Consider the following 23,558-nt stretch of genomic DNA (forward strand, 5'->3'; position numbering starts at 1 on the left):
TTGGAAGCCATATTAGCATCAGACGCCTCCACGCTGCCACATTCTTGAGCCTGGGGAAATGGGAGGGGGGAATTTCTTGGAGCGTATGTGGTTAGACCTAATAGCATTCTTTTTTCTAAGTCAAGGTCATGTTGTTTATGCACCTGGGTGAGGGGACATCTCAAGTTGGGATGGATGGTGATGGAGGCATGTGATGCAATGATGGATGCAGGGGGTGGATTTGTAGTTTTTTACTTTTTGTAAGGAAATCCAGAACTTTCACATTCGGGATTCCTCAGATGTGCCAGTTGAACTACCCAAGTAAAAAAAGAACTTTGGAGAGGATGTCTGTCTCGGAGTTATTGGCTGGAATGGGAGGTTTTCTCGAACGCTGGCATCAAGAGCACATCAATTATAACTTCTTCCAATGAGCATTGTTCACCGTGGATATCTTTTCTCATGTTCTTCTTCCAGATCCATCATGTCTTGCTGCCCTCCATGCACACCATGCTGCCCTCCATCTTGCGCCATCCCATCCTGCGCTGCTAGACCCACCGTAGGTCTCGGAGGATGTGGGACTCCGTCTTCCCTCGGGGGCTTTGGAGGCTATGGTGGCATCGGGGGTTTCGGGGGCTATGGAGGTTTCAGCTCCGGTAGTGGTCCTGCATCCGCTAGAAGCCTCGGCACGCTTGCCGGAGTGACCCCATCTCCCATCAGCCAGATCCCAGCCTCCGAAGTGGTGATCCAGCCTCCATCCGTTGTGGTGACCCTCCCAGGACCCATTCTGGCGGCGAGTTGCGAACCGGTGGCCGTCGGTGGTTATTCAGGATGTGCTGCGGGATCTTTTGGGGGCTCCTATTCTCGTGGGCTGCTCGGCTCAAGGGGCATCTGTGGCCCCCGACGCAAATTCAGCATCTGTGGTTCACCGTGCTAAACCGAAGCTCATCCGAGAAGAACCTGAAGGACTGAAAACCCGTTGCGACGTCAGTGAATGTATGCCTGGAACGTAAAAGACTGCCAGCCAAATTGTTAAGTTGTTTGCCCAATGAGACAATTGAGTGCAGGTATTTGTCTCGCGCTCTAGGCCCTTTCTGAAAACCTGTTCTTTTTCTCTTTGCTTGTTCTATGGAAACCGCAAGTTTAAAGCCAACTTTTCTGTCGTTTTCATCTGTTCTGTAATTGCACTGGGAAAGGGAAATTGGTAAAGAGACAGAAATGTTAGAATCCAACTGTTGCTGTATCATACGATCTTCTTTTGCCCTATTAAAGCTTGTGCTGCATTATAAGTCCCGTTTGTGAATATTTTTATTTTCCTTCCAATTTATTCTCTGTTTCCCTGCTCCTGGTAGAAATATGTGGTTTACTCTGCCAGATTCTTGTTCATAGTAAAGACTTAGGGGACTGGAGGCTAAAACATAGGAAGAAGGGTTGCAGGAACTGGGTATGTCTAAGTTTAATGAAAAGAAGGACCAGGGGAGACATGATAATAGTCTTCCAATATTTGAGGGGTTACCCCAAAGAAGAGGGAGTCAAGCTATTCTCCAAAGCACCTGAAGGCAGGACAAGAAGCAATGGGTGGAAACTAATCAAGCAGAGAAGCAACTTAGAACTAAGGAGAAACTTCCTAATAGTGAGGAACAATCAACTAGTGGAACGAACTTGTCTCCAGAAGTTGTAAATGCTCCAACACTGGAAGTTTTTAAAAAGATGTTGGATAACCTCTTGTCTGAAGTGGTGTAGGGTTTCCTGCCTAAGCAGGGGGTTGGTCTAGAAGACCTCCAAGGTCCCTTTTCCAACTGTGTTATTCTTTTCTTTAAGAGTGCACAGCAGTAGTTTGGAAAGATTTATTTGATAGTGCCAGGCACGAACAACTAGGCACACATGTGTAGAGTTCAAATTAGCTACTTTATTGTTTTCTGCCTATAATACAGGAATCTCCTGGCATTTTTCACCTGGGAAAGACCAGATAAGACTCAGAGACATTTAGGGGGGCTAGATCTTGCCCTCTTGTCTTTACACATAGTGTAGTCTAAGCTAATTCCCCACTTGTCTCCTCCTCCTCTTGGCTGGGACAGTTGCTCTCCCCCCAAAAAGTAAGCTATCATAACCAAAAGAATGCTCCCACAGGTTTAAAAAATATAATACAACCCCAAATAAAATATGCAAACAGTGACAACTGTCAGTGACAACCCAGATTCATTAACACGGTCAACAAAATTTAATGAGAAAACCCATTTGTTTCTCAAATGGCATTGTGGTTTCTAAAATGATGTAAATCAGCAACATAAATGCCATTTAAATAATTTAAGTCTAATGGGGATTCTGAATCCTCCCGAAACCAGAGAGCTTGATTTATGTCACATACACACCCTTTAGGTTGTGCGGTTTCATAATGTTTCCCAACCGTTAAAATAACACAAGCCATTAATAGTCAAGGAGTATGAAATAATTCAAATGAATCCAAGTATTTTAAAATACAGGATGCCTTTGTTTTCTGAAAGAAATAAGAGCTTAGTATTGTTTAAAATAATGAAAATTTATTTGATTGTGTTTTGTGTGAGTTAACAGTAACTATTTTGACGCCAATAATCTATTGTCATTCCTCAAATATTTAATAATCTTCTTATTTCGGCAGCCCTGTTTAGAAGGAGTTTGGGAAACTCCCTTTTGAGAGGCCCATAAGTTCTGTGGCATGAAGAATCAGGGTTAAAAAAGTTCAGTAGACATTATTCTGGATGGCCAAAAGTGTCCATAGTGTGTTAGGATTGTTAAATTGGATGTCCAATTGGTTCCTTGGAATCCTTCTGTCTCCTTCAATACAGTCTCATTCAAAGAGAGGAGGATATTCCAGTGGTGGGATTCAAATAATTTAACAACTGGTTCGGTGCCCTCATGATTTCTTCCAACAAGCAGTTCACCAAACTGCTCAGAAAGTTAACAACCAGTTCTCCCAAACTGGTGCAAACTGGCTGAATCTCACCACTGGGATATTCCATGGATGACCATTGAGGTTGAACACGTTTTCATCTTCTACTGAAAGAAGCATGGGACAAAAAATGACCAGCCCTTCTCCCTGACTTTGGAGGCATCTGACCAACCATTGGTCTCAGAAGGTTGAATTTGGTTTCCCATGGGGGGATCACAGAAGACCCTTCCATCTTTGGAATTCCATCATGAACTGCCACAGAGAGGGAATGACTAGAGCGACTCCATTTTCTAGAACTTGCCTCTATGGCTGAAGCCTCAAGGACGTGGTAGGACTTGGAGTAAAGTTAGCTTATCGTAGACAAGGTTCTGTTTAGGACTGGGTGTAATTGGGTGTTCTTGGGACATTCCAATTTCTCCCTTCTCCACCGGGACAACTCTTCATTTTCCCAAACTGGGAACTTCTCAGCTTGAGTTCCAAACCTAACATTGCTCTTGACCAGTTTCATTCTTGTGGTTATAGCCAAGTCTCTTTCCTACAAGTGTAGCTCAGCAGAAGAAGGGTTAGTATCGTGTAGGTTGAAGGTGTGTGGGCTGTAGCATGTAAGCCAGTGAAGGACTGCCTTTTCTTGAATGGTAATTGAAGGGTGAGTTGTGTTTTCTGGGGGAGGTAAACAAGAGATCTCACAAGATAAGAGGATTAAGTTGCTCAGGACCCAGGATGTGAAGGGAAGTGATAGGATCTACAGCCTTCTTTAAGGTGGAACAAACATAGGGAACATCAACTGTTTGGCTTTTGAAGTTGAGTAGGCATGAACAGACTGTTCTTCTGGTCTTGCTTGGATCAACATAGAACTTCTCACCAGCCTTAAATTATGTGAGAACCTCTCACTTTGCGTAACTCTATTCCTCCTCTGACCCAGATCCTCCTTGACTGCAGGAATTGATTAATAGTTACCCTTGTTGAGATGTTCGTAGAGCTTTTCTCCCAGATGTTTTGAGGGCAACATCAATCATTCCTCCAAGGCCTTGACTACCAAATGCCACTCTTGAAGGTTCTTTAGAAGGTGCTGTGGAGTCATCTTCTCCCCCCCCCACCTCCCCCCCCAAAAGGGGAACACCCCACTCACCAACCCCAAGACAAGACAGGCAAAGTGTGTGATGCAACAAAAGTTTTAATGAAGAACGTGCAGGATGATACAGAAGAAGATGGAGCAGTTTTGGGTCTCCGTGGCCTGAAATACCAGCTCTACATTAACACAACGGAGGGAGGGAGTCACATTAAGCCATAGAAACATCAGAGAGGAAGAAGCACATCTAGGTTCAAAGCACGAGGTTTAGGAGTGCTAAGCAGTTCGTAGTTTGGACTTGAAATACAGGCGCTGTGCTTTTCTGGAGAACGGGCTCGAAGGGAAAATTGGACCCAATTTCCTGGAGTCGGAGGTGTCACGTACAATTGGCTTGATGTTCAGCAGGGGTATCCGCAAACGCTCTGTCTACGCTTTGACCCATAGGATCGGCCACCCCCCAGGTACCCACAGGAACTTCCCAGTCCATAACGGGAGGAGCCATAACCTCCGGACATACCGTAACCTCCAGAGGAACATGGGGAATAACCCCCTACAGCCAAAGGCTCACAACTGGAGGCCAGAATGGGTCCCGGGATGGTCAAAGAGAACGCAGGGGGCTGGATCACCACTTCGGAGGGAGGGATCTGGCTGATGCAGGACACGGGGACACCAGGAACCAAACCAAGACTGCTGGCTGAGGTGGCAAGTCCAGAGCCACCGCCATATCCCATCATGCCATATCCGCCACCTAAACCGAAACCACCACTGCCAAAGCCACTGCCGATGCCACAGGAGCCAAGGGCATGGACGGGCCTACAGCTTGGGATGGCACAGGATGGAGCACAGTGGGACTGCATGGCTGGGTGATGCAAGATGAGGCTAAAACGTAAAAAGGAAATAGAAAATATTGCATTATTTTTTAATAATAATAATAATAATAATAATAATAATAATAATAATAATAATAATAATAATAATAATAATAATAATAATAATAATAATAAGGGGTAGGTAGGTGGTGACCTAGAAATGATGTTCTTGCCTCACAATCTGGAGGCTGTGAGTTTGATTCTAGGTAGAAGCAGATCTCTCTCTCTCTCTCTCTCTCTCCTCTGATAATATAGATAGAAACTTAATCTGTTGTGGAGAAAGCTGAGTTGATTTTTAGATGTTTTAAAATGAACAATTATCTGCTGGGCTCTTTTCCAGAAGCGTTAAACTGCTTCTGGATGAAGACCAAAAAAAATATGCTATTTCTCTTCTTAAGGAAGCCAGGCCATAATTATTTCATTATTCACCCTCACATAGAAATTATACTCATATACTTAGCTTCATTGTGCATTTAGCCCAGCGCGGCAATTATATCTCAAGGACCAAAACAAGTTTTTTGTGTGACTTTTAATCATCGAAAACGCCAGAGTTGATTACGAAAGAGAGGGGAGGTGATGCGGGTTCATTCACAAATAAATGCAGTTAATTTGGTTAATTGGGGTGAAAAGAGACCTCGAGGGCAAGATTCGTAACTGGTGCCTTAAAACCGGCATGCTGAGGATTATCTGGTTGTTTGAGCTGGGTGTCTGCTTTGGGAGAACGTAATCAGTTCTAGAAATAAAGGAAGGGAGCAAATTAAATCGGGCCTTTGCTCACACAGGATGGGTTTACATTGTTGCACCAAACCACAGTTTGTTAAACGGAAGAGTGGTTTGGCACAAGATGCTAGCATTCAAGCAGGATCCTGGAACTCCCATGTCTAAATTTTAGTGTGCCTGGGGTTGTCCCCATGGTGCTTTTTCAAGAGGCAACTGGTTTGTTTTTCTTTGAAGACATTTCACTTCTCATCCAAGAAGCTTCTTCTTGTTCTAGGGGACAACTATGACCTGGATGACTGAGAATCTCCATAGATGTGCCTAGGGTTGATTCTCTTTGCAACGAGAAAGCTGAGCTATCAGAAATCTTTGGAGATCCTCAACTTAGAAGTTCTTCCAATGTCTCGTGGAAATAACTTCTCCTATAGCTCCTGGTTAAGCCCGCCCCCTCCAAGTGAGCCAAGTTCACACAACACAAATTAACCAGTTACTGTGTAAATCCAGAGTCTGGACTGGTGCCATCACTGGAGCTAGGAACTGGACCTTCAGAAACTGTGGGTGCTCCATCACTGGAGGTTTTTTAAGAAGAAACTTGACTTGACTTATCTGAAATAGTATAAGTTCTCCTGCTTGAGCAGGGGACTGGACTAGGAGACCTCCAAGGTCCCTTTCCAGATCTACTCTATTCTAAACCAGCCCTCTAGATTCACACAAGGCCGCAAGCAAACAGCCAGGATTTAACCCAAGCCAAGTTGCGTGAATGCAGCCGTGTCGACGTTTCCAGATGTGACCGTTGACTGGATGCCGTAAATAGTTTATGTCAGCCAGACTTTTAATTCATTCAGTACCCTTCTGATTCCATGGGAATCAAATCACAGTTTACCCTAAGCCACCTAGATTCATATGACATGCAAAGCCGCAAGAAAACAGCCAAGATTTAACTCTAACCATTGAATGTAGCCGTGTCGACGTTTCCAGGTTTGACTGTTGAATGGAACACAGCGAATAAGCAATTATTTGGGGGAGAATTCTAATTCGCTCAATCTCATTTTAATTCCAAGGGGCATCGAATCAAAGTTTAAGCCCTAAGACTTAGCTCTGCGGTACCGTCATCTACAGGAAGATCATTTTGCACCTGAGTTTAGTTAGACACGTCCCAGCTCTGAACTCGGTAAGAGCGTTTCCCTGACACTCATTTTAGAGGCATAAAGATATCCCTCAAATACAAAAATCTCCCTTGAAATTTTGGCTGGTTGAATCAAACCCCTGGTAGGTTTCGATCCGAGTTCGCTCCTTCTCGACTCCCGTCGAAATCGGAGCCACTCCGAGGAAAAATAAGCAAGGCACATTGAATAATAAATAAAGAACGAGTCCTTACCTTGTGCTGTAATGCAGAAGGAGAAGATATCAAGAGAGGAAAAGCTTGTGAGGACACCCCAACGGATCCAGCCTTTTATATTCTTTTGGGGGATGGGCACGTCACAAGGAAACGAGGCGTATCACGATACATTAAAAGATTTAATTGTTTTCTTAACAGACTTTTGATCGCTATCTCCCTTGCCCCAAATAATTGCACGGTGTTTGCCTTCTGTTTTGTTTGTGTGTGTTTTTTTGCCTTTCCCCCTTGCTAAAGAGCCGTGGACGTTGGCCCATCCTTCTTCGTGCATCCTAATCTTCTGAAATCTCCACCCAAGGGAGCTATTTAATCTGGCGTTCACCCTTGGTAACATCCCCCATTTCAAAAGCATGATGATATTAATAAGTTTAAAGAAAAAGAAAAAAGAAAAAGGAAGAGAAATGATGCTGTGGATGAGATGACGAGAAATCCCCCGCCCTGGGGAGGAAGATCAAGAAAGCCGTTTCGGTGCACTTATCTCAAATTGGAAGTCAAGGACATGTTCAAATTGGCAAGGCATTTGGGAGTCAACCTGGATTTAGCTCAAGGGTGATGTTTGGGCTTTGCTGAATCGACAGAATGTCCCGAACCCATGATTCAGGGTCATTTCTCCGGAAGAGTCATCTTAATTCCTACTAAAATCAGAATATACCATCATAAACAGGACCAATTTTCTCCTTTTTTGTGACTTGTTCGTGATTTAATGTTGGGTTCCTGTGGAGTCTACAACAAGGGTATGGGATTTAAACATCTTCCTCCATAAATCGTTTTCAAATTCTCTCTCTTTCTTGCTCTCCTTCTCTCTCTCTCTCTCTCTCTCTCTCTCTCTCTCTCTCTCTCTCACACACACACACACACACACACACATGCACAAACACACATACACACTTTCCCCCTCTCTCTCTCTCTCTCTCTTTCTTTCTTTCTTTCTTTCTTTCTTTCTTTCTTTCTTTCTTTCTTTCTTTTTTCTTTCTTCTTTCTCTTTCTCTCTCTCTCTTTCTCTCTTTTTTTCTCGTTCTTTCTCTCTCTGTCATTCTCTGTGTGTTTTTTCATGTTATGAGCTGACCAGGATCAGGTGCTTGAGTTGGGCAGCCATCTAAATTAATTTAACCAACCAATAAACAAAACTGAGCGAATAAATATCAAGAAAAAGGGAGCTACACATTTAACCGAGGGGTATATTTCCTGGGGGGATAATTCATGGTGTCTACTTGCACACTTATTTTCCTTCTTTTCTAATTGTCCTGATTTGGGGGATAAAAAAGCCAAGGGGGACCTTAGCCAACCTCTCACCAAAGTGGCCTTCAAAGGCTGCAGATGGACACAGGACCATAAGCTGTCCATAAGGATGTCCAATTTTTTTGTCCTTCTTCCTGGCGGGCAACTTAACCCCAAAAGATTCCCTTTTGCCCAAATTTACAAAGGAAGTGGAAGAAGAAGAAAAATATATATTCCTGCCACAGAGTTGCTGTTTTTTTCAAAAAAACAAACAAACCCAAACCAAACACCAAGCTTGTTATTCTGGTAGCATTTGAGTTCCACCCTGTTTGGCTGACCAATATCAGAAATAAAAATCTACCCACAAAAACCACTTGAAAAGGAACCTGTTTCTTCATCAGGCTTTGCAAACACACATAGTCAAAAGGAAGAAGGGGAGAAAAACCCACACACAAACACACAAACAAACACGCTCAACGCAAACACTTTAAACCAATTGTTTCAAAGTGTCCACTGCAATTAACCGTTGGCCGGGATGGCGTGATAGTCATTCAGATTTTTTAGAGGTGACATTTGCCCTTGGTCATAAAAACAAAATTGGTGATTAAAGCTAATTAAATAATTTAAAAAAATGCCTGGAACTCACTACCTGACTCTGCGGTTACATCCTCAACCCCCCAAAACTTTAACCTTAAACTGTCTACCATGGACCTCACCCCATTCCTAAGAGGTCTGTAAGGGGGCATCATAAGCTCACCGGCATGCCAACCATCCCTGTCCTACGGTTCCCATTCATTCGTACTCATTTATTATGGATATACTTATACCTGTTTATACTTATATGTTAATACTAGTTCGATACCCATGCTCCGCTATGAAACTATGTGGTCGGGCTCAGTTTTTGGGGAGGAAAATAGGGGGATAAAAATGTCCCTCTGCCTAACTTATGCTTATACTTGCTTTCTCATATATGTTTGACAAACTAAACTAAATAAATAAATAAAAATAAACCTTCTGATGGCTGCAAACGTCTTAAGGATTTTCTCCTTGAGATCCGTCCCCGTTTTCTGTGCATAAACAAAGATGGAGGAAAAGAGGAAGAAAAAAAACCAGAAGTCGAAAAAGAGGCAACCCACTAATTAGAGATTTTGCGAAGTGTTTAGATCATCTGGGTAAAAGAGATCTCAAATCACAGCCGCCACTTTTTCCTCTGGCGTTCCTGCCAGCCGATGCTCGGAAATGAATCAAGGATCAAGCAGATGAAGTCATCAAGGGGCCTATCAGGAGAAGACATTAAAAAAAAAATTTTTTTTAAATGTTTTTTTTACAAACCTGGTTTTTCTCATTGCAATATGGACTCCTCCCTGGAAATAGGAAAGACCAATATTTTTTTTTTTCCTGTTAAAATAGCTCCTACATTCCTTGCAGATAACGACAAGATGGGTATCTTCGTTCTTCCTAAATTTCCTTTTGAGGAGGGAATATAGTTTTAGTTCTTCCCCTTCACATTGCTAGACCAGGGGCCTCCAAATTTGGAAACTTGTGGGTTTCATCTCCCAGAATTCCCTGAGTGAGGAATTCTGGGAGATGAAGCCCACAAGTTTCCAAGTTTACTTTAAGACGGGTGGACTTCAAGTCCCAGAATTCCCTCAGTGAGGAATTCTGGGAGTTGAAGTCCACCCGTCTTAAAGTGGCCAAGTTTGAACACCTCCCATGAGGGTTTTTTTGGGGGGGGGTTGTTTAAGTTTAGCTGGGAAAATCAGATAGCCTTCACACACTGATATGAGTTCAACATTAATCCCAAGATCTATCTGATATTTTCTTCTTTGTTCTGGCTCAGCTGGATGGGATAATTCAAATTTCAACGAGGTGACCTGGGTTTGGGGAAAATAATAAGTATACCCAGCTTGAGAATTGGACAATGCTGAAAGATCTGGAGAAGAACAAGAATTTTAATCTTTCCGCCTTATGAAGGCATCTCAGTTTCTTGTGAAATCTATTCAGCTGGGGATACTTCTTGTCACTTGAATTAAAGGATTACTCAACAATGAGGTTGTTTCCAAGGCTTGATTTATGGAAATAAACAAAAAAATATGGCTTTTCCTTGAGCAGTGAATATTATATTTTGGTTTTTTAAAATGAATTTTTAAATAGGGCACTAGTTAATTGTGGGTGGCACCCAATTAAAAAGCAAGCCCGTTGTTTTTTTTAAACAAGAAGGGGATAACGTTGAAGATGTCATTCTAAAATTGCTGATGGAGATGAAAAAATGAAGTCAATGGGATTAGAACTCCATACAACACTACAGGGCCACTATTAATTAAGTACTTATAAAAATATGATGTCTTAATCCCAGCTCAGGGCCCAAATTTGGATATAAAAAGAATGTGAAATCCAAGCTTTCTCAGGTGCTCCTTCTCCTTATCTTCAGATTCAGGTAAGACTATCTTCTTTCGTTAATTCGACCTTTTTTTCCCTTCTTTTTTTTGAGATGCGAGAGGCCCAAACCAGTTTTAATTTCAACGTCAAGGACAATCTCAATCCAGATGCTTACTTTGATCCAGATCAATCTTGGCCCGAACAAGCAAACTTCTCAAAGGGGCTTGTTTCTGCCAAGTTTGATCTGCCTCACTGGAGGTTTTAAGAAGAGACACTAGACTATCCAACCACTTCTCTGAAATGGTAAAGGTTCTGCTGCTTGGCGGCTGGACTAGAAGACCTTCAAGGTCCCTTCCAGCTCTATTCTATTCTATTGGACGATTGTGGACAGAAGATGGAGAAGATGAAATCTCCACCTTGGATCTTCTAAGGGTCAAAAGGAGATGTTGTCCAGCAGGTTCCTGGAGGGTGTGCCCATTATTTTAATATCTCCCTAAATGGACTGGTCTTGTCCTAAATTTGAGGGTGCCTTGGTGAAAGAAACAGCAACTAGTAGCAAAATGCAGTGGAGAAGATCTGTAGAACATTTTGTGGGGCTTCCGACTGCCTTGTCCTTTCCTAGGGAAGGAGAAGATAAGACCAAGAGGGGGGAAAAGCATATCTCAAAATGATTCTTCCATATGAAAAGTTTAATCTCAGCTTTAGTTTATAGCAATCATAGAGAACCTGACTTTTGGAAGCAAAGAGGATAGGAAGAATCGCAAGTGGTGGAGATGATGTCCCATCAAGAGTTTCCTTCTGCATGTTAGGTTGCTAATATATCCGATATCTAGAACTAGCCCTGGAATGGGGATGATCTCAGACCCTCTGCTGTCCACCAGTCGCAAGCTAGAATTAAAATGTCCTTCAAAGCTTTGGTGGTATCTCCAGAAGCTATCAAAAGATGGACCTTACACATTGGTCTAATCAAGAAATTCCTCTGACATAGTATTGACTGTACAAGTATGAAGCTTAGATCAGAAAGCAATGTAGCTAGTTGAGTTTCATGTTCTCTGCTTCTTTTCATCTCTGGTTTCCATGCTTTGTTCCAGCCAACCTCCATCACTTCACCATGGCGTGTTTCAACCCATCCTACACCATGCCATGTGCCACCTCAAACGTTGGACTTGGGTCCTGCAGAACTGGACCCACCATCTCAGGTTGGGGTGGTTATGGTTACAGTGGGTTTGGAGGGTCCATCGGTGGAGGGCCATCAGGCATGCTTGGTGTGACCTCTGGAACCAACTTCTCAAGAACCAGCCAGCTCCCACCATCGGAAATAGTGATCCAGCCGCCTACATGTGTGTTGACCATTCCTGAGCCTGTCGTCACTGCAATCATGCCACCCATGGTACTCAGTAGTTCCTCACCCTGTTCTTATGGATCCTTGGGTTATGGTTATGGGTCAGGTTATGGCTATGGGTCAGGTTATGGCTATGGGTCAAGTTATGGCTATGGGTCAGGTTCCGTTGGAGGTTGTTTCAGAGGGGATATCATGCGTGGCTTCCAAAGCATTGGTCCACCAAGGGGGCGATGCAACATCTACCGGTGTCCCTGCTAAATCAAGATGGAGATTACGGCCAAGTTCTAAGAGAGAGAAGAATTTGGTTTCAACCTTCATTGATGGCCTGGCAATGCTCATAAGAAGTGAAAGGGTCGATATCTATGACCCATGGAGTTCTATTGTTCGTTTTCTTGTTCTTTTTTTTTCCCCCTGCTGTCCTCGTTCATTCCCTTACTCCCTCTTTAATTGGTCTGGGGCCTAGTTTCTCAATTCTGCATTGTTTTAGAGAATTCTGTCTATGAAGCACGTTCCATGGAATGCCTTCACTTGATCGGCTGTCTCCTTGAAAACGTGGGGCGTTGCTTTCCTAGGTTATAATTCCTAATAAAATGTATTCAGCATCGCAGAAGCAGCCGCTTCCTGTCCTTCTTACGTGTCTGTCATTAAGATTTGGGAATTGCTGAGACAGAATTCGGGCTGATCTAACCGCAACCTAGATTTTGAACGTCTCCATCAGTTCCTAGGTCACACCCTTCTGTGGGATGGGTAGCCCTGTGGTATCTTGAGAACCATTCGTCTGAGTAGACTGAAGAGCATAGACCGAAATCATACAAATAAGAAGGAATTAGAGAACAAGCACCGATTTACATCAGGAGAGAGAAATAACTTTAGAACTAGAGTTGGAGAACAAGCAATGATTTGCATCAGGAGAGAGAAATAACTTTAGAATTAGAATTGGAGGACAAGCAATGATTTCCATCAGGAGAGAGAAATAAATTTAGAATTAGAGTTAGAGAACAAGCAGCGATTTCCACCAGGAGAGAGAAATGACCTTAGCTATTAAAGAGAACTGTGAGAATGGCGTAATATGGTAGACACAACATTTAGATATGATTTTTGTTGCTATTTTTTTTCTTTTAAAAATATGTTTCAAATGCCTGTGTCTTTTTCTACACAACCAACCCTCGTGCCTAGCAAACTGTATTTGACAAGATAATTGTGGCGTCACCCCAAAGACGGTCCCCAAACCATGGTTCATGGAAGCCACATCTTAGCCTGATGTGTAAACCAACCCTTGAGGAAAACCACAATTAAAGGCTGTGAAATTTGGTCCTTTTGCTCTTTGAGAAAAGAGCACACACACACACACATTCACACACACGAATGGAGGCAGTCTGTAAAACAGATTTATCTCGATGCAGACACCTGTTCTGCCACTAATTGCAATGACGGTAAATTATGACGAATTAAAAACTCATTCCCGAAGGATTAATGGCAAATAGTTTCCACACCGAAAACTGCATTCTTTTCTTGTCTGGAAATCGCCAGGGTTTCTTCTCTATGCATTAATTAAGCCCTGAATTACACCCCAACCTTTAATGCTTTGATTCTCATTAGATCTCAATCATCAAAACGAACGTCTTCCCCCTCAGTAGAAAGATAGGGAGCGAGATGCTAAAATAGGGGGGGTGTTTTTTTTCCCAATGAATATTCATACAGTTCTAAAGCTTTTATCTCTCCTTACCTTTAAAAAAACTGGTGAGTCGACTGAAAAAAAGAACATAGGGTTGTTGTTTTTTAAACTGATTGGCGGATACCCAAGCTTTGGTTTTTTGGGACAAAAATATTGCCGTATGAGCAAGAGAAACGATTTGTAGACAAGAAGTAATAGGCAAAGAGAAAATGGCTAACTTAGCGTGAAAAGGTAGGATTTTGTCAAACTGTGTCAAGAGAAGAACAGATGACGGGGATACACAGTAGTTACTCCTGGTTTTCTTATTTTCAGTGACTAGGGAGATTTACAGAAGGCAAAAGGATTAAGGTTGTAAAACAATGAGTGTGAAATAGAATTGGGTTCAAATTAGAATTAGAATTAGGAACGTGGAATTGTTGAAAGGTATAAACTTCGGTTGAACTTTGAAACTGAAGAAGAACAAGTGGAAGAATGGATGATAAAGTTGGCTAAAAACTTATTAAATACGAATGGATTGATGTGGCTGAAGATTAAAATGTACACTATGCTATCGTCTTCAAGAGATTTTTTTTTTTTTTTTAATAAAATGAGCTTTCAAGGGCTCTGCAAATTTGCAAACGTCCACAAGGTGGCTGCAGCAGAAGGATTGTGAAAAGCTAAAGCAATGAAATTGTGGTGGGGAAAGGAAGGAAGGAAGGAAGGAAGGAAGGAAGGAAGGAAGGAAGGAAGGAAGGAAGGAAGGAAGGAAGGAAGGAAGGAAGGAGGGAGGGAGGGAGGGAGGGAGGGAGGAAGGAAGGAAGGAAGGAAGGAAGGAAGGAAGGAAGGAAGGAAGGAAGGAAGGAAGGAAGGAGATGGAGGGAGAGAAGAGAGATGGAGGGAAGGAGGGAAGGAAGGGAAGGAAGGAAGGAAGGAAGGAAGGAGAGGGAGAGAGGGAAGGAGGGAGGGAGGGAGGGAGGGAGGGAGGGAGGGAGGAGGAAGGAAGGAAGGAAGGAAGGAAGGAAGGAAGGAAGGAAGGAAGGAGGAGAGACAGAGGGAAGGAGGGAGGGAGGAAGAAGATAAGCAGATCTTAGGCACTGATGAATGGATGGGTGGGAGGGAGAGAGGGAGGGAGGAAGGAGAAATGGAGAGGAAGGAAGGAAGGAAGGAAGGAAGGAAGGAAAGAAGGAAGGAAGGAAGGAAGGGAAGGGAAGGGAAGGGAAGAGGGAGGGAGGAAGGAAGGAGAGAAGGAGGGGGAGGAAGGAGAGATGGAGAGGAGGAAGGAAGGAGAGATGGAGAGAAGGAGGGAGGGAGGAAGGAAGAAGATAAACAGATCTTAGGCACTGATGGATGGATGGATGGATGGAAGGGAGGGAGAGAGGGGGAGATGGAGAGGAAGGAAGGAAGGAAGGAAGGGAAGGAGGAAGGGATGGAGGGAGGAGGGAAATTAAAAGGAGGAGGAAGGAAGGAAGGAAGGAAGGAAGGAAGGAAGGAAGGAAGGAAGGAAGGAAGGAAGGAAGGAAGGAAGGAAGGAAGGAAGGAAGGAAGGCCTTTTTTCCACCCAGGTGTCCAACTATGATGTCTTTTTTCCATGGCGGTGTGGCCACAGATGTTATTACCACTGTGGCTATTGTGGCATAGGTGGTTGATGAGGCTCCCGATGGGGCTATCCACCATGCTATCCATACAATCTGAATTAAACTCAAGAATCGATTCAAACATTGGAACAGAATTCCATTTCTTCGCAGTCCTTGTTATGGCCACATGGTGGCACTGCTTAACCAAAGTTATTTTTTTTTAAAGATTAACTTTGTTTTTCTTATCCCATGTGAGTCAAGAACAACAGATGCAGTGTATAAAGGCGTCATGCAGTGGTGGGATTCCATTTTTTTTTACTTCTGGTTCTGTGGGCGTGGCTTGGTGGGCGTGGCAGGGGAAAGATAGTGTAAAATCTCCAGTCAGAGGTGGGATTTGCCGGTTCTCTGAACTACTCAAAATTTCTGCTACCAGTTCTCCAGAACTGCTCAGAACCTGCTGAATTCACCACCTCTGGCCTCATGCTTCTTTTTCCGGGGTAACATTTTGAACCCTTTACTATTATTCTATACTAAAAAAAATGTTTTTAAAGGGGGCCCTCCTGTGGTCAATCTTAGCTATTGCATCTTCAAAAATGAAGGTTATGCAGTGTTTCACTGAACAAGCCACTAGATGGCATTGCTTATGCAACCAAAGTATATGCAAAGCGGCGCAATGCAAAATATCTCTCATACCCTATTTGTCCTGAACCAGTTTAGCCAGTATCCTGGAGCCTAATTTAAAAACAGAAGTATAAACCTATATGTCTTCCTAACATCAGCCACTAGGTGGCTGATTTTAACTATCCCAAAAAACTTGATGCCAAATTAGCACCATCCAGTGGTGGTTGTGGAGAGATTCATTTATGTTTATTTATAAATTGTACTCAATGTTGCTGGATAATCTTGTTTCTTTGTTGGTTGGGTTAGGGTTAGGATTTATGTTTATGCTGAACATGACAAACCACACAAGTTTTACAGCCACGGTTTTCTCAAATGTTTTTATTTGTAAAAAATAATAATAATCATAAATCATTGCCATATTTGGAGGCTTGGACAAGTGGGGAATTAAAGATATGTTTAAAGTAAAGGGATGTCAAATGAACAGGAAAAGAGAAGGAGGAGGAGGAGGAGGAGGAGGAGGAGGAGGAGGAGGAGGAGGAGGAGGAGGAGGAGGAGGAGGAGGAGGAGGAGGAGAAGAAGAAGAAGAAGAAGAAGAAGAAGAAGAAGAAGAAGAAGAAGAAGAAGAAGAAGAAGAAGAAGAAGAAGAAGAAGAAGAAGAAGAAGAAGAAGAAGAAGAAGAAGATGATTAGATATCTTTTCTCCATTTCTGATTTTTCTTTTCCTTCATAAGTTTTAGGCGATTGTTCCTGTATTCATTGAAAAGCTTGGAAACTGGGCTAATTTTAATTCCCTCAATTTTACATTTTTTTACACACTCGCACAAGGCTTCTGTTGAATAAATGTACAAATGGAAAATATGTAGGAATGGGATTTGATTTGCAAAATAAACCTCAACGGATGTTTGCTTGCAAAATGTCATGGAAACACAAGTTGATTTGATTGGCAGTTTTTTTGTCACCGCTGTTGGTTTGGGAAATTTCTCTCTTTTTCCCCCTCACTCACCTACACTGGAGGTTTGCACACCTATTCTCCCAGTATGTGCAATGGAGAAAGTCAACAAACTGTGTCACAAAATTCTGGAAAGTGCAAATATCAAAAGATAACTGCCTTCCAGGTTTGTATATTGAGATTTGGGGAAATGTCAAATGTTTCTTTGCAGAGAGAAAAAATCCTCTGCGTTTCTTTTTCTTAACTGAACAAAATAACTCAAAATGGCCAGTTGACTGATGAGGAATATTTCTTCCCAGTGCTTGAAATTTTCACCGTTTTGGACAGGTTTTTGGGGGCCGTGTGGGCAAGGCTGGGCTGGGAGCCTTTGACCAAGGAGGTCCGAGAAGGTTTGACCAGGGAAGCTCGCGAACCTCTGTAGAAATGATTTTGGGAGGTTTTCGTCAAAAAGGAACGGGCCCCTCTCTTGATGAACGAATGCGAGAGCGTCAGGAAGTTGGCGCGTGGGACCTTTGTGGCGATGACCCGTGAACCTTTGGTGGCCCTGGGTTGGGAGGAGATCTTTGCTTCAGGTTGCAGCGGGTCATCGACCTGGGGGAGATCCGAATCTCTGCCTCGGTTTCCTTGAGGGACCTTGGATGGATACTGTGTGTTGAGTTTTTTGGTCCTCTGGGATAGTTCTTCCTTACTGGAGCAAAGCAGAGGCTCTTCAGAGGCGTAGAAGGTTGGTCGTCTGGAGACACGTGGGACCTGGGTTAAGCCCGGGTGAAGATCTCTGGAGGAATAAAGCACGGGGCCTTTGGTCATCCGAGGAACACGCTCAGGAACCACACAAGGCAAAGAACCCTTGTGGATGGGGCCGTGTGGACCTTTGGTCGTGCCGTCGTATCCAGCTGTACTCTGAATTTGGTATGGGTAGTCCTCTACATCGGACCTCACCAGATTCCCGGTCATTCTCAGTTTTGAGAACTTGGTCAGGCATGCGTCGAAGTCCACAGGGATGGTCCGGGGTTGATACCCAGCTACATGGGCCACTGAGTATGGCGTCACCCAAATCCCCCGTCTGTAGAGTGGGATGTTTCTGGAGGAAATCAACTTTGACCCGTAAAGTGGGACAAATTGGGATCCATACCTCGGAAGTCTTTTCTTAACGAACATTGGCAACGGGGGGCCTATCGGCTTACAATGATAGGCATAATAGGGCATCTTTTCTCGGGCGTAGCGATGCCTATAAGGACGAAAAGAGGAACTGCTTATGCCTAAACTTTCATCCCCTGGGTTTCATTGACGTACATCAGTAATAACTATTCATTCATTCATTCTTTCATTCAATCATCGATTGATTCATTCATTCATTCGTTTGTTCATTCACTTTCAGCCCCCTGGTTTCATTGATTCAGTCAATACATCAGCAATAACTTCTTTAATAAATTCTTTCATTCATTTGTTCATTCTTTCATTCATTCATCCATCCATTCATTCATTCACTTTTAGCCCCTTGGTTTCATGGATTCATTCAATACATCAGCAATAACCATTCATTCATTCATTCATTCATTCATTCATTCATCCATTCATTCTTTCTTTCTTTCTTTCATTATTTCATTATTTCCTTCATTCTTTCATTCAGTTTCAGCCCTCTGATTTCATTGAGTCATTCAATACAACAGCAATAACCATTCATTCATTCATTCAAACCATCTTTGTTCTGCCTCCACATTTTTAGGGATAGGTTTTTAAAGATTTGCAACGTGCTTTGCAGATGACACAACTGACTGGACAAAAGGTTCGGGTTAGAGAATGCCTCACTCTGCTTAAGTATCCTGTTTTTTTAAAAAAAAACGGTTTGTAGATTATCTGGTTTGTAGCATGCCAGCCTTATTTTAAAATAATACTTGTTTTTTAGGAGATTCGGATATTCTTTCATACATCTTCCCTTTGTCCAGTCCGTTGTGTCACCTGTAAAGCATGTTGCAAATCTTAAAAAGCCATCCCTAAAAATGTGGAGGCAGAACAATGAATGGATGAATGGATGGATGGATGGATGAATGAATGGGTGAATGAATAGATGGATGGATGAATGGGTGGGTGGATGAATGGATGGGTGAATAAATAAATGGGTGAATGGATGAATGAATGGGTGCATGAATAGATGGATGGATGGATGATGGATGGATGAATGGGTGAATTAATGGATGAATGAATGGATGAATGGATGGATGGATGGATGAATGGGTGAATGAAAGAATGAAAGAATGAATGATTAACAATGAACAGGCCAAGTTGGAAGAGAATTCAGGGGTCTCCCTTTCCAATATAGTGCTCCCCCCTTTTTTCCCCTCTCCTCCAACTTACCACCGAGTAAAGTGCAAGGAGTTACCCCGAATTCCATGGTCCATGTGTTCCAGAGCAGCAGCAAAATCCGTATCCTTTCGAAGGAAGTCACCTGTAATGTAGGAAAAAAACAAAACCCCACCTTTGCGTTGTGGTCAGGTTTCCCCCCAGGGTACTGACTACAAACTCCACAAACGCCTGCTCAGCCTCATTTCTTAGGGTTGTACGCACCCAGCCTAAATAGACGGCTGCATCAAAAACAGCCTTTTGATCATATTTCGCTGAAACAGGTTCCACAGGTAACCAAGGTTAGCAGGTCTGAAAAAGAAGTGAGAGAGAGAGAGAGAGAGGGAGGGAGGGAGAGAGAGAAATGGGAATCAAAGCCATGGATCCCTCTTGTGAGTTCTAAGGAATAGATGTGGGATAGGAACCTGGATTCTTTGTTAACGGGGCTTCTGGATTTCCAGATGTTCACATCTGGCAACTGATGTGGTTTCCCATCATTTCCCATCGTTTCTGGCCTTGGTTGGCCAAGGGGGAGTAACCACTGCCATGCCGTCCTGACTTATTCTCTCCACAGTGCAGAAACAGCATCCTTGAAAATGTTAGAGATGCTAAAATGACAGCTAGTCCTCTTTTTAGCGACTGCCTTGTTTAGTGACTGTTGGTTATGACAGTGATTTAAAAAAGTAACTTGGGGGGGCCAGTCCTCGTGTTGAGAACCTTCCCAGATCTGTAAAGCCAAGGATAAGTCAAACTAGAATATTACCACTTTTGCAGTTTCACTTAGTGACCGCTTTTTCGTTTCCCCATTGTGGTCGTTAAGCGAGACCTACCTCCGTAATGCAGAGGAAGAAACTGTGCACACAACGTCTCTTTGAATCGTCACTGATTTTATAAAACTTTTTTGGCAGAGGTTCTCTCTAAATATCATCTAATTGTTTCTCGGATGGAAGAAGGCAGGCAAAAATACAATTTTGCAAGCCCAGACGCCAAGAGGAAAATTTTATATATAAATATATATGAAAACATTTTGGCTCAGCTCCCAATTTCCAGCTCCATCATTATCCCGACTAATTTTGTTTTAAATGAAATGCAGCCAATTTTATTAAAATGAACCCAGCCAAAATGGGCTTCAACCCTCAACCGCCCCCCCCCTCAAACAAGTCAACCCCACAGATTAGATCAAAACATTTGCACCCCGTGGTTTTTGTTTTTTTTTTTAAATAACAGAAGAGTTGGAAGGGGCCTTGTAGGTCATCTAGTCCAACCCCTCCGCTCAAGGTTTTCTCCAGTCACCCCCCTGCGAAAGAAAGCTTCTAGGGTTCCCTGGGTGTAGAAAGCTAGCTTCTCAAGTTTTCTGCTCCCAGCCAAGGATCCTGCAGGGAGCAACCGACTTACCTGATGCCAGATGGGTGGAAATCCCTTTGCTGAAGGACTCGGGGATCTCAAAGAGCATTTTTAAGCAGTTTAAACATTTCCCCCTCAGGGACGTGAAACATCCCTGCTGGGAGGGACCTCCCCGCCAACCTGCCAATCCTGACACCCCAAAATTTGCTCCGATCTTCCAAGGAAATTCTCTCCGCCTGCCACCTTTTGGATGCGTCAGTTGGCTGTTGAGTTAATCTCTTTTGTTTTTCTTTTCTTTTTTTTTTTGCCCTGCAAAACTGCAAGGGGGGAATTTGTCTAAATGAAACAGGAGCCGCCGGATGTTTGCTCTGCAGGGTCCAAATTCCACCCCCCCACACACACACACACATACCCTAATCCGAAAGGATAATCTAACTTGGGGGGGTTGGGGAGGGGGGAGAGAAATGCCTTGGAGATTTACGTCTTCTTTGGCTGGAATAATTTGGGACGCTGGCTCACAGCCGGTGGAGGAAATGGAAGTGGAACAAGGATGTTGTTGTGGTGATTTTAGACCGTAGAGATGCGCCACTTTTTCAATGAGAAAACTCTTTTTTTTAAAAAAAGTGGAAAGTTGTGTCACCAAATGAGGGTGTTCCTAAAATCTTGTTTCTTCTTCACGACATACCCAAAGAATAAATAGGAAATTCCCTTCACCTTCCTTCTCCTCTGTCTTCCTTCCTTCCCTTCCTTTTCTCCTTCCTTTCTCTTTATCTTCCCTTCATCTATCTTCCTCCATTCCTCCATTCCCTCTCCTTCCTGCCTGCCTTCATTCTCCCTTCCTCCTTCCTTCCGTTCTCTTCTCTTCCCTCCCTTCAACTTCCTCCCTCCCTCCCTTCCTGCCTGCCTTTCTTCTTCCTTCTGTTCTTTTCCCTCCCTTCCTTTCAACTTCCTCCCTCCCTCCCTCCCTCCTTCCCTTCCTGCCTGCCTGCCTGCCTTCATCCTCCCTTCTTCCTTCCTTCTCTTCCCTCCCTTCCCTTCTTTTCAACTTCCTCCCTTCCTTTCAACGTTTCTCCCCCCTTCTTTCCTTCCTTCCTTCCTTGTTTCCCTTCCCTTTTTTAAATTCAAAGCCCAAGGGGAAAGACAGTTTTTAAAAATGCCTTAGATGCTCAAGAAAACATATCTTTTATTTCTGACTTTATTCTGGCCAAACTACAGATATCCAGCTTTTTAATTTCCTTCTTTCTCTCCTTCCCCAAATTATGTCAATCCAGTTGTTTACAAAAATTAGCAATTGATAGAGGAGGGCATGTGAGGAAAAAAAAAACCTATAGTCATTGGACACTTAAAACCACTGGAAGTTTCTCCTTTTCCTGAAAGGAATGTGGGGAAAAAGGCAAAATAAAAATTATGGCAGCCACACCTCCTTTTTTAAACTCTCAAATAAATCAGTGGATTTGTCAGTTAACTTGCTCAGTGTTTGGGGGGTATTTGCTCATTTTTATTTTCTCTCTCTCTCTCTCTCTCTCTCTCTCTCTCTCTCTCTCTCTCTCTCTCTCTCTCTCTCTCTCTCTCTCTCTCTCTCTCTCTCTCTTTTCCTCCAAACTGGTTTGAAAAAGCAGGAATGCATTAAACACTGTTTTGGCTACAAATGACGTTAAGGCAAAGGCGTGCTGGAAAAGAGATCTCTAATTTTTTTTTTTACCCAAATAATTTCCTGCTTGGTAATTAATGCATTTGCAAGGTTGCAGAAAAGGACAACACCTCCTCCTTTTGCTGGATTTAACCTTGTCAGGGATTGTTGACGGTTATTATCTCATTTTCCTCACTTATCCCAAATGCAAAGCTCCTGTCCCGCTTGCAAACTGGGCTAAGAATCGCCCTGCACAAAGATTTGGACTTGAAGATGCAACTTTGCGTCCCAGCCAGGACAAACGATCTGAGCTGGCCTCTGAGCATGAACAGAGTCCCTTTCTCACCATACCCAGAGGCTATGAAGGAAATCTCGGTGATGAAAGAAGAAAGCAAGACAAGAAAACTTATTGGCAAATGTGGTGTGGTTTGTTTTTTTCCCCCTTCTCGTTTGGAAAGTTAGGCCAAATGTCGGACGTTGGAGGAGCCCAAAGGCGAACGGAGCAGAAACAGGAAGCAGAAGAAGTAATAGTTGGTTTCCAAATGTCTCAGTCCAGAAAATGATTTTTAGTTCAGGAAAGGAAAGAGGCGGCCCACACCTCTTGTAACTACTACTGTGTGCAACATAGTCTCGGATACACAAACAAGGTATTTGTGATCCTATCGTGTTTTTTAATTAAATTTTTGGGGAAGCCTCAGGAAATCTTTCCATCTGGAGGAATTTCTCTTGACTCTGCAATCCCAACTACTAATTAGCCGTGATGGCTACAATGCACATCCTTCTTGCTCTCCTCCTTCCTTTGTTATAAAACAGAAGAACGATACAAAGACATAAAGGGGACAATGCCGGACAAAGGATCTTACACAACCGAGAAGGCAGTTTTAGGTGGGTTTAGTCCAGGGGTCTCCAAACCTCAGTCCGTGGGCCACGGCATGCCAAAAAAACGGCCCTTGCAAACAAGCGAAGCCCTATCGGCAAACCAACAAGGTCAATATTTCATGATAAGCCAGCAGAAAGCAACACACAACTCCCTGTCTGTCTTTGGCACATGCGTAGGGTCTTCAACTTTGCAAAGAGGGCCCAACGCAGACGTTGTGTGGTTGTTTTTCCTACCCAACCTCAGAGGGATCCTTGTAGCTTGCTGGGGTTTGGGGGATAGAAAAGGAAAACCCTCCAGCCTTAAATTATCTCGTTCCAAGCCTAGGATCGGAGAGGCTTACGCCGAAATAAGTGTCAATTTCGAGAGAATGAAAGGGTGGTTGATAAGTCTCAAGGTCACTCCCTTCTCCTTGTCCTCCTCCACCTCCCTTTTTAATAAAAAGAATACCGCAAGAAAAGTAACAAGATTGTGGTGATCATAATTGGGATCTAACCCTGAATTAAAACTCAATGGGTGTAATTTAGAAGCTAGCCGGCCAAGCCCTTTGCTTTGAAGAAAGTCACGTCAATTTCACCGCCTGGGTTGGAAGAGGATAAACATTCATGGATTGCTGAATTTGCAATTAAGTCTGAGCTGCTGAATTGCTCCATCCAGCGATACAAGAGAGCCAGC

General features: G+C 43.2%; 2 protein-coding genes across 2 annotated transcripts; both read right to left on the reverse strand.

Moving 5' to 3' along the window:
• Positions 1–4,061: 4,061 nt before the first annotated feature.
• LOC113427251 (uncharacterized) lies at positions 4,062–7,342 on the reverse strand. Its single transcript, XM_026689720.2, has 2 exons — positions 6,939–7,342; positions 4,062–4,853 (listed from the first exon to the last, which is right to left on the reverse strand). The coding sequence occupies exon 2, from the start codon at positions 4,829–4,831 to the stop codon at positions 4,373–4,375; it is 459 nt and encodes a 152-aa protein (XP_026545505.1). The 5' UTR covers positions 4,832–4,853; positions 6,939–7,342; the 3' UTR covers positions 4,062–4,372.
• A 9,229-nt stretch (positions 7,343–16,571) lies between these two features.
• LOC113430516 (uncharacterized) lies at positions 16,572–17,912 on the reverse strand. The gene has a single exon (XM_026692957.2). The coding sequence runs from the start codon at positions 17,896–17,898 to the stop codon at positions 16,951–16,953; it is 948 nt and encodes a 315-aa protein (XP_026548742.2). The 5' UTR covers positions 17,899–17,912; the 3' UTR covers positions 16,572–16,950.
• Between the last annotated feature and the right edge of the window lie 5,646 nt (positions 17,913–23,558).

The sequence above is a fragment of the Notechis scutatus genome, chromosome 14, assembly GCF_049901735.1.
Source record: "Notechis scutatus isolate UNSWTSFEM ecotype Mainland chromosome 14, rNotScu1.2, whole genome shotgun sequence".
Lineage (NCBI taxonomy): Eukaryota > Metazoa > Chordata > Lepidosauria > Squamata > Elapidae > Notechis > Notechis scutatus.